This window comes from Triticum aestivum, chromosome 4B (genome assembly GCF_018294505.1).
Source record: "Triticum aestivum cultivar Chinese Spring chromosome 4B, IWGSC CS RefSeq v2.1, whole genome shotgun sequence".
Lineage (NCBI taxonomy): Eukaryota > Viridiplantae > Streptophyta > Magnoliopsida > Poales > Poaceae > Triticum > Triticum aestivum.
In genome coordinates this window covers 381,500,000-381,510,820 of record NC_057804.1, presented here as the reverse complement: position 1 = coordinate 381,510,820, position 10,821 = coordinate 381,500,000, and the positions used below count along the sequence as shown (strand labels likewise).

The window sequence follows — 10,821 nt, the reverse complement described above, 5'->3', positions numbered from 1 at the left end:
AAGAAAATAGGTTAGTACTCCTGCGTGTATGTACTCTTAGGCAGGGTCGCTTGATGTTTTGTTCGCCCGTGCGATGGCTCCACCGCGGCCTTTTTCTTTTTCTTTTTTATACTTAAAATAATAGTACGTGCAAAACACCAACTAAACAGGTCATTGCTCCGATTTTGCCGGGGTGTTTATTTTTATGTCTGGACCATCTTATCCACTTGAGCGCCTATCGATCTCTCCTACCGTCTCGGCGGCGGCGGCTCGCAGCTTGAACCACGATAGTGGCCGCGAAGAGAAAAGCTCGCTCGACAGCGTCTTCCATTGGCCGTGGCTCTTCTTCTCGCCGGCCATGGGCCCACAGCGACAACTACAATGGCCAGGTTCGTTTCCGTCGCGCAGCAGCCATACTCAGAATCAAATCAGCTGTTCGCTTATGTATCCTCTTCTTTCGGCTTCTAGGTGGCCGTAACGCCCGCCGCGTCGCTAGTTGATGAGCATCATGCCCAAGAATACTGGCGCCCAGTTCATCCCGATCGATGGTGGAGTCTTGTCCGAGCCTTCCAACCGTAAGCAGCTGGTTTTGAAGCCTACCAAGGCACCAATCAAATCCACATTTGCATACATAAATTCCTGATGGCAGCAACTTAATCCTGTTGAGCGGCAATGATTCTACCGGCTACTCCTTCGTCTAACTCGTTTTTCATGTAAACATGGCAGAAACCACCCTAGATCTGGTACGACATGTTCGCGCGTGTGCAGTATTTTCTGCATTTATTTCTTCTGATAATGGAGTGGTCATTGTATTAGGATACCAAGTTATCATCTCATGTTTTGCGAAGATGATCTAAATCCATCATACCGTGAGTGCAGTTCTAGTAAACTAAATCCATCATACCGTGAGTGCAGTTCTAAATCAATATACCACTAGTTAAATGAGTACACTGTATAGACATCCACCATGCTTTAATTGCCGTGGCCACTGGCTAATTGATTGGAGAATCACTTTCTCTCACCCCAGCTGCCTAATTAAACTGTTATTCTAAAAGATCTACACAAATTTTGAAGCTCTTTTTACTCAGTTTCTATGCGGATGTGTGATGCACCTAGTGTAGTTTTTCCGTATACGTAGCCAGTGACTTGGACATATTGTGTAATTATACCGTGTTTTTTCAAGCAAGTCTAACTGATGTTGCGAATTGTTTTCCAGATTATCCATGGATCAATACATGTAGATTTGTGTGACTGCGGAACACCTTCATGTGATCTGCAGAAGCATACTTGTGTTATCTGCAGTTTTTTGGAAGACATATTCCTTCTTTGTTCCATGTTTTGCAGCATTTAAACCTTTTTTTTAGAAATGTAGGAGGACCTTCGGCCTCTGCATCTGGACGATGCATGCGGCCACTTTATTAATTATTCACATGAGAACTTATAAAGTCATACAACAGTAAGACTAAAGCCACCATCTAAGTAACATATGTCGCTACTCCTATCCACTTGATGAAATGATGCTGACAGTCTGGGCCTAATACCAAACAGACCTCGCAGCCAAACCTAAACATCTAAGACATGAGGTCCCAACCAAGACGCCTGCCGGGTATGGGCACCTACCAGTCCGGCGCATTTCTCAACCAGGACACCTGCCGGGTATGAGGCCGCCGCAGCCACCTGCCATCAATTCATCTTCAGAGCTGCACTATTGCATCTATCGTGCCATGTCTCTCTGCCATCGACGCCACCACGACGCCAGATAGCGTCGTCCTCCTTGAAGGAAATATGCCGTAGAGGCAATAATAAAGTTATTATTTATTTCCTCGTATCATGATAAATGCTTATTATTCATGCTAGAATTGTATTAACCGGAAACATAATACATGTGTGAATACATAGACAAACATAATGTCATTAGTATGCCTCTACTTGACTAGCTCGTTGATCAAAGATGGTTGTGTTTCCTAGCCATAGACATGAGTTGTCATTTGATTAACAGGATCACATCATTAGGAGAATGATGTGATTGACTTGACCCATTCCATTAGCTTAGCACTTGATCGTTTAGTATGTTGCTATTGCTTTCTTCATGACTTATACATGTTTCTATGACTATGAGATTATACAACTCCCGTTTACCGGAGGAACACTTTGTATGCTACCAAACGTCACAACGTAACTGGATGATTATAAAGGATCTCTACAGGTGTCTTCGAAGCTACATGTTGAGTTGACGTATTTCGAGATTAGGATTTGTCACTCCGATTATCGGAGAGGTATCTCTGGGCCCTCTCGGTAATGCACATCACTATAAGCCTTGAAAGCAATGTAGCTAATGAGTTAGTTGCGGGATGATGCATTACATAACGAGTAAAGAGACTTGCCAGTAATGAGATTGAACTAGGTATTGAGATACCGACGATCGAATCTCGGCCAAGTAACATACCGATGACAAAGGGAACAACGTATGTTGTTACACGGTTTGACTGATAAAGATCTTCGTAGACTATGTAGGAGCCAATATGAGCATCCAGGTTCCGCTATTGGTTATTGACTGGAGACGTGTCTCAGTCATGTCTACATAGTTCTCGAACCCGTAGGGTCCACACGCTTAAAGTTCGGTGATGATCGGTATTATGAGTTTATGTGTTTTGATGTACCGAAGGTAGTTCAGAGTCTCGAATGAGATCGGGGACATGACGAGGAGTCTCGAAATGGTAGAGACATAAAGATCGATATATTGGACGACTATATTCGGACTTCAGAAAGATTCCGAGTGATTCGGGTATTTTTCGGAGTATCGGAGAGTTACGGGAATTCGCCGAGGAGTATATGGGCCTTATTGGACCATACGGGAATAGAGGAGAGAGGCCGAAAGGAAGCAGGCGCATGCCCCCCCCCCCTCCGGTCCGAATTGGACAAGGGGTGCAGCCCACTTTTCCTTCTCCCTCTCCCCCTCTTTCCTTCTCTCCTACTCCGGAAAGGAAAGGGGAATCCTACTAGGACTTGCACACTTGGCGCGCCCTCCTCTAGCGCCGGCCTCTCCCTTCCTCCTTTATATACGGGGGCAGGGGCTCCTCTAGACACAACAATTGATCTCTTGATCTCTTAGCCGTGTGCGGTACCCCCCACCACCATATTCCACCTCGGTAATATCGGAGCGGTGCTTAGGCGAAGCCCTGCGTCGGTAGCATCACCAACACCGTCATCACGATGGAACTCTCCCGCAAAGCTCTGCTGGATCGGAGTTTGTGGGACGTCATCGAGCTGAACGTGTGCTAAACTTGGAGGTGTCGTACGTTCGGTACTTGATCGGTCGGATCGTGAAGACGTACGACTACATCAACTGCGTTGTGCTAACGCTTCCGCTTTCGGTCTACGAGGGTACGTGGACAACACTCTCCCCTCTCATTGCTATGCATCACCATGATCTTGCATGTGCGTAAGATTTTTTTGAAATTACTACGTTCCCTAACAGTGGCATCCGAGCCAGGTTTATGCGTAGATGTTATATGCACGAGTAGAACACAAGTGAGTTGTGGGCGATACAAGTCATACTGCTTACCAGCATGTCATACTTTGGTTCGGCGGTATTGTTGGATGAAGCGGCCTAGACCGACATTATGCATACGCTTACGCGAGACTGGTTCTACCGACGTGCTTTGCACACAAGTGGCTGGCGGGTGTCAGTTTCTCCAACTTTAGTTGAATCGAGTGTGGCTACGCCCGGTCCTTGCGAAGGTTAAAACAGCACTAACTTGAAGAAATATCGTTGTGGTTTTGATGCATAGGTAAGAACAGTTCTTGCTCAGCCCGTAGCATCCACGTAAAACTTGCAACAACAAAGTAGAGGACGTCTAACTTGTTTTTGCAGGGCATGTTATGATGTGATATGGTCAAGACGTGATGAGATATAAGTTGTTGTATGAGATGATCATGTTTTGTTGAAGTTATCGGCAACTGGCAGAAGTCTTATGGTTGTCTCTTTATTGCATAAGATGCAAGCGCCAAATAATTGCTTTACTTTATCACTATGCGATAGCAATAGTTGCAAGAGCAATAGTTGGCAAGACGACCATGTGATGACACATTGATATAGATTAAGATGATGGAGATCATGGTGTCATGCCGGTGACGATGGAGATCATGACGATGTTTTGGAGATGGAGATCAAAGGCACAAGATAATGATGGCCATATCATGTCACATATTTTGATTGCATGTGATGTTTATCTTTTATACATCTTATTTTGCTTAGTTTGACGGTAGCATTATAAGATGATCTCTCACTAAATTTTAAGGTATAAGTGTTCTCCCTGAGTATGCACCGTTGTGAAAGTTCTTCGTGCCAAGACACCACATGATGATCGGGTGTGATAAGCTCTACGTTCAAATACAACGGGTGTAAGACAGTTTTGCACATGCAGAATACTCAGGTTAAACTTGACGAGCCTAGCATATGCAGATATGGCCTCGGAACACTGCGGCCGAAAGGTCGAGCATGAACCATATAGTAGATATGATCAACATAGTGATGTTCACCATTGAAAACTACTACATCTCACGTGATGATCGGACATGGTTTAGTTGATTTGGATCACGTGATCACTTAGATGATTAAAGGGATGTCTATCTAAGTGGGAGTTCTTAAGTAATATGATTAATTGAACTTTAATTTATCATGAACTTAGTACTGATGGTATTTTGCAAATGATGTTGTAGATCAATAGCTCGTGTTGTTGCTTCCCTGTGTTTTATATGTGCTTCTAGAGAAAACCAAGTTGAAAGATGATAGTAGCAATAATGCGGACTGGGTCCGTGATCTAAGGTTTATCCTCATTGCTGTACAGAAGAATTATGTTCTTGATGCACCGCTAGGTGACAGACCTATTCCAAGAGCAGATGCAGACGTTATGAACATTTGGCTAGCTCAATATGATGACTACTTGATAGTTTAGTGCATCATGCTTAACGGCTTAGAATCAGGACTTCAAAAACGTTTTGAACATCATGGACCATATGAGATGTTCTAGAAGTTGAAGTTAATATTTCAAGCAAATATCCGAGTTGAGAGATATGAAGTCTCCAACAAGTTATATAGCTAAAAGATGGAGGAGAATAGCTCAAGTTATGTTGCAAAGCTCAGATATCCATCACCCGAAGGATCCAAAGCTGAAAATTATTTCTTTGCATCTATCAAATGCGCCAAAAGATATGAGTCCCAGATTTCCATATGTCAGATACTTACGACGCAAGAGAGTTTGCCCGACAACTTTGTCAGTTAGGATCTCCGCCTATATATTTTTCTTTTTAATATCACTTTGACAAAAAAAATTAGACCTAAAATAATTCAGCCGTTTGCAGAACCCCTTTTGGTAGTTGCCAAAACTACAACATATAGGGAACCACATTTGTGAGTACCGAGTTGATCAAAATAGATCACTTCAGCATATATTTCTGTTGAAACAGAAACATGTTAGCATCTCTAGGCGATCCCTTATAATCGGTTAGAGGAGTAAATTTTCACTTTTTCTTCTCTAACATGCACCTAACCGATCTCCTAAAAACGTTAGAGAAAGATAATTTGTAATCCGCGGCCGGCCCGACCCTTAAATATAATTGTTGCGCACCACTTTAGTATAAATTCCCAACTCCCACCGCTTCACCCTATTTATTCCACTCCGCCCAAGCCCCGCCAGCATGCTCCCAAATCCACTCTAGCACCGGCCCGCCGTCCAAAATGGTCGGATCCAGCCGCCACAGATTAGAATCGTCGATCCACACCGCCAAGCGCAGTCCCAAGCTCGTGGTCGTGGTGGCATGTCCTCCTTAGCGGCGGCACGTCCCGGTTTTTCGACCTACCGCCGCCGCTACCGCTGCCATAGAAGAAACCTCGGCGTGCGGGTGGCGGAGATCACCGAGCGCAAAACCCACAAGCGCATTTGGATAGGCTCATTCCAATAGGTGGTGCAGGCAACACCAGAGTACGACATCATGTCGGCGCGCCTCCACGACGCAAAGGCACGACAGAAATTCCCCGGCGGCTTGCCACAATTGACCGGTCGACCTCTGCATCGAATAGATCCGGTAAAACAACAGATCCCAAAAAATATTTTCCAGGTCCCGGCATACTGAGTCAGTTTAATGAAAAAGGGTTTCCCCCCGCTTTGTATTCCAAAGCAACCAACCGATACATCCAAGGATAGGTGCTGGGGCGGAAGCAGCACTATCACACCCAAAAGAAACGAAAGAGAAACAACAAGAGAAAAGAATGCCGACAACGGCGGATTGACGGAAACGAAGAAGCCTCACGACCACCGCGCCCACCGAAGATCTCCAATCAAGCTCCAAGGCTCCGAAGACTGGTACCAGTCAGCACCTCCAAGAAGGACCGCGACGATGACGACGCTGCTGCCAAGGGTTTCCCTCGGTACACAACGAGGCGAGAGGAAGGGTCGCCCCCGACGCCCTCCAGGAAGGTCCGGCGGCACCCGCTGGCGTCGCTGTGTCGGTGTCGGACAGGCCGACAGGGGTTTCCCCCGATCCCAACCTTCACCTGGAATGCTCCAGAGCCTGCCACCAAACCGACCACCATCTTGCGCCACCATGGTCAAGAAGCCTCCACGCCGTCTCACCACGGCACCACGAAGTGAGGTCTACACAACAAGGGATAGGAGCCGGGACTAGGGGCCGCAGCACCGTCGGCACGCGAGAGGGCACAACCTCCACCGTCAACGACGGTAGCCTACCGGACACAGTAGCAGGAGCATACCAGGCCCATGGGCCCACAGGCCCGGCCGGGAACTCCATGCCCGTAAAGCTGCCGCCATCGCGCTGTAGCAGGCACGCCATCGGCATCGCCGCCTCCCGTCCGAGCTGCTCCTCCTCCTCACCACACAGAAGACGACGAAGCCACGCCGGGGACCGGCCCGCTAGGACCCAGATGGGGCCGGAAGGGCCCATATCTGGGCCGAGGGCGCGTCGCCGGCCACCGCACGCCACCACGCCGCCCTGCCGCCAAGGGCAGCACCGCCACCGTGCCTATCGCCGGCAACCGCCGCCGGGTCGCCGCCCAGCCGAGCTTCACCGCCGCCGTCACCAGCCCCGGGAAAGAGACGAACGCGCGGGTACAGACGGGCTCGCCGCCGCAGGCAGCACCCAGGCCAGCGCCGGGGCACTCGCCGCCGGCGGCGGGGGAGATCTCACGGGGGTGGGGCAGAGGGGAAGGGGAGGGGTGCGCCGCCCCGGCCACCTCCCGGGGAGGCAGCGCAGGGGCGGGAACGGGAGGGGGAAGAGGGGGCGGGGAGGGCCGGGGCACACGAGTCGGCAGCCTGGCGGCGGCGGGAGGGGGCTAGGGCGCCGCCGGCAGCGGCGGCGGAACCCTAGCGGGAGGGAGCGGGGCGCGGGAAGAGAGGTAAGTTCGTAGGAAGTGCATGCCCCCGTTTTCGGGGGACTTCTACTGAGTCAGTTTCATACTGCAAAAACAGTTTACAAGGAATCATAAATTGATTTTATAGTATCGAGATATAAGGGATCTGCTAGACAGGTAAAAACATATTGCTGTTCCCCATGTCTATTTGTGCACCCAACAAACGCAATGCTTCTACGTTAGCTCTTGGAAATCAGTATCATCAGTTTCAGAATCTTCATAAAATAAATCAGTCCCTGAATATGTACAGTTAACTCCTGTACGATTCTTTTCATATAAATTAACAAAAAAAAAATGCAGGCGGATGCACAGCATGGCTACAAGAAATCTATCCTTTGGATAGTTGACAGGGTAGCAAGCAACAAGAAGCATGCTCACTGCCGAAAGAATTGCTTTATATACACACAACAAAAAGAAGGAAAAGGTGTAATTTCTTCAGAAAGAGAAAGGTGTAACTCTAGCCTACGCGAATGAACAAAGATCCCCTACTCCTAAGCTCGAGTGGATGTACTCATCTGGACTTCTGGATGATTAGCATCACGAGAATCTCGCGACTTCTCCATCTCTCTCGCAATCTGGATGTCATTGGGCATGAAATGTTCCCTGATGGCCTTTGCAGCAAAATGAGGGATCATTCCAACCACAATCACCGCAAGAAGCAATGCCCAGAACAATGCAGTTCCCATCACCTCATAGATTGCCCTGTGGTTCAGTTAGAGAATCAGAAATCATGTAGGTTTCCTTTTTTCCAATAGGCGAGCAAATAATAAGGATCAATAAGGATGAGTATGTACCAGAAACCGGGCAAGGTGGGTATGGAGTCTATGATGATGACGCAAATCCATGTCGCCACAATACTGCCCCATATTGCTGCATGAGTGATCCAAGTCCATCTGATGACATCCATGGCAAGGTGAATGTTGACAAGAATGACAACACACAGTGTCCACAGGTCTCCGAGGCTGGCGCTGTCGATTGCGCTGTTTTTGTATGCGAGGTAAGGGATGAAGAAAACTGCGACGCTCTGCCAAACAGAGTCCACCATGATGAAAATGAATAGTCTTAGGTTGTAACTCTCCTCGCGCTGCCCCGCACCGTAGAGTTGGGGGTATTTCAGCAATGTCCTTCGGCTCAGATCCTTGTCGAGAATGGCGACAATGACAGTCGGCGCAGAGGTAACGACCACAGAGTATAACACACTGCTCCACTCATTTATTGCTGTTGACAGGGTATAACCAGTGTAAAGTACATACCTGCAATGGTTATCGTGGTTTAGGTATATTTCTAGATGCAGAATGAACAAACCTGGTAATAAAGGAAATGCACTTACCAGAAAAGCACAAAGACAAAAGTAGCATTTCTGTAAAAGTTGTATAGGATCATGTAGCTCATCCTCTGGTAGTTCCAGTGGCCATGAACTAAGAGATATTTACCCAAAACCACCACATTATGGGCTAGGGTAACAGATCGGTACCACATTTGAGGCAGTTCACAAAAAACCACCAACAATGAGGCTAATCTGTAACGCGGAGCACTGATTCTTCGTTTTAGCCCAGAAAACAGCGAATCCGACAGGTGGGTCCCGCCTGTCGGGCTGACGTGGCGCGTGCTGACGGACGCCGTTAGACGGCGAGAGACGGCCGTTTCGGCGTGCCCGTCTACTAGGTCAAGCCGTTCCCTTCCCCCGCTCGATTCAGTCCACTCCCTCGATTCAGTCCTTCCTCGCTCCGCTCCAATGGCGACCAGCTCCGGCGGCGACGGCGCACACGGAGTCGACGGAAGCGGCGACGGCGCACTCAGCGGCGAGGGCGGTGGTACTACGTCAGGGCAGAAGCTGCTGCGCTCGCATTGCGTAGTCATCGCCCCCCACACCGATGGCGGCTGCGACGGCGACCTAGATCCAGAGTCGGCCGCGGCGGCGGGCCTGTCGCCGGAGCCTGCTACCGAGGAAGCAGCTTCGCAGACTGGTCCCGAGGATGTGGTCCCGTTCGCTCCATCTTCAGCTAGGTAATGTGAAGGATCTATTCTTTCAATCTTTCCTCCTTACTGCAGGATCTATAAGTGATTAGTCATTTAGAAGTGATTGTAGTGATTGGTCCCGCGGATTAGTCATTTAGAAGTGATTGTAGTCGTGAATATTTGTCGAATATCACATCTTTAGTTAGGGTTCAGTTATGTTAGTTACTGTATGGTTCTGAATTTTTGGAGAAAATCACACTGTATTGTTCATTTATGTTATTGTTACACTGCATTGTAATTTTGTAATTTTGCTTTACAATGCATTGTAACCAGTCTGAGCTATATTAGGCCTGAAGATATTGTCTTGTTAATATTCACTGTATGTCTATTTTAGGCCTGAATTGCTTACACTGCATTGTCATGTTACTATAATTTAAAATAGTGCATTATAATGGTCAGCTATAATGGTCAGTTATGTTAATACAATTGACTTGTTAATATTCATTTGTATATCTATTTTAGGCCTGAAGATTTATGGTCAATCTATTTCCAGTTTCCTGGGAAGAAGTATGTTGTTGTTGAGATGTCTGAAAGAGAAATCACTTATGGTAGTTTGGTCAATGTAATGGTCAACAATGGATACTGTAAGGATGACAGTCTTTGCTACTTAAAAGAGGAAGATATAGGGCTGCAAGGTGTTTGTGTCATTAAAGGCAACATTGAAGTAGTTCACATGGTGAGACAATTTGAGAGCACACAGACATTGGCACTGACAGTTAAGAAGGGAAAGTAGTTATTGAACCACCAATTGGAGAAGATCAAGATGCACAGCAAGTAGATGCAGAGCCACCTGTTGTTTTTGCTGTTGCTGAATCAGGTGTTGTGCACAAATCAGGTCCTCCTAACTTTGAGTTACATCTTGGGACACAGGAAAATGTAAATTTTTTGCCACTCAAATCAGTTCCTCCTAACTGTCAGTTACCTCTTGGGACACAGCTTAACACTGAAGTAAGTGTCAATTATGCTGATTTTCAGTTTGATTTAGAGGAGGACAATGCAGTTAGTGAGGAAGAAATTCCTGTAGGCATGGACACAGATGAGGAGGACAATGCAGTTAGTGAGGAAGGTTCAAGAAGTGATGAAGATTTTGTAGTTGATGTTGACCACTTAGATGCAGGAGAAGAAGAAGATGACTCAGATTCAGTGCAGTATGTAGAAGAACAAAATGCAAATAGGAGGAAAGAGGAACCTGAGCTAGATGAAACTATTTCTGAAATAAAGAGGAAGAGAGCTGAATACATCTCAAGTACATACTGTGAGGGGGGCACAGATCCTGAAGATATATATGACATGGACCAGGAAGAAGATGATGAGGAGGCCCAAGAGATCCCAGTTCCTGAGCCTGTTAAGAAGAAGGCAAAGAGGCCAGGTCCTACAAGTAGGTCCCACTCTAG

General features: G+C 47.2%; 1 protein-coding gene and 1 long non-coding RNA gene across 2 annotated transcripts; one reads left to right on the top strand and one right to left on the bottom strand.

The window, feature by feature from the left end:
• The first annotated feature begins 163 nt into the window (after positions 1-163).
• On the top strand, positions 164-799 carry LOC123094857 (uncharacterized). The gene is made up of 2 exons (XR_006446012.1): positions 164-368; positions 448-799. It is a non-coding gene; the product is annotated as an uncharacterized lncRNA (long non-coding RNA).
• A 6,834-nt stretch (positions 800-7,633) lies between these two features.
• Positions 7,634-8,824, bottom strand: LOC123094856 (phospholipid-transporting ATPase 1). Its single transcript, XM_044516735.1, has 3 exons — positions 8,739-8,824; positions 8,203-8,661; positions 7,634-8,110 (listed from the first exon to the last, which is right to left on the bottom strand). The coding sequence occupies exons 1-3, from the start codon at positions 8,798-8,800 to the stop codon at positions 7,900-7,902; spliced, it is 732 nt and encodes a 243-aa protein (XP_044372670.1). The 5' UTR covers positions 8,801-8,824; the 3' UTR covers positions 7,634-7,899.
• Between the last annotated feature and the right edge of the window lie 1,997 nt (positions 8,825-10,821).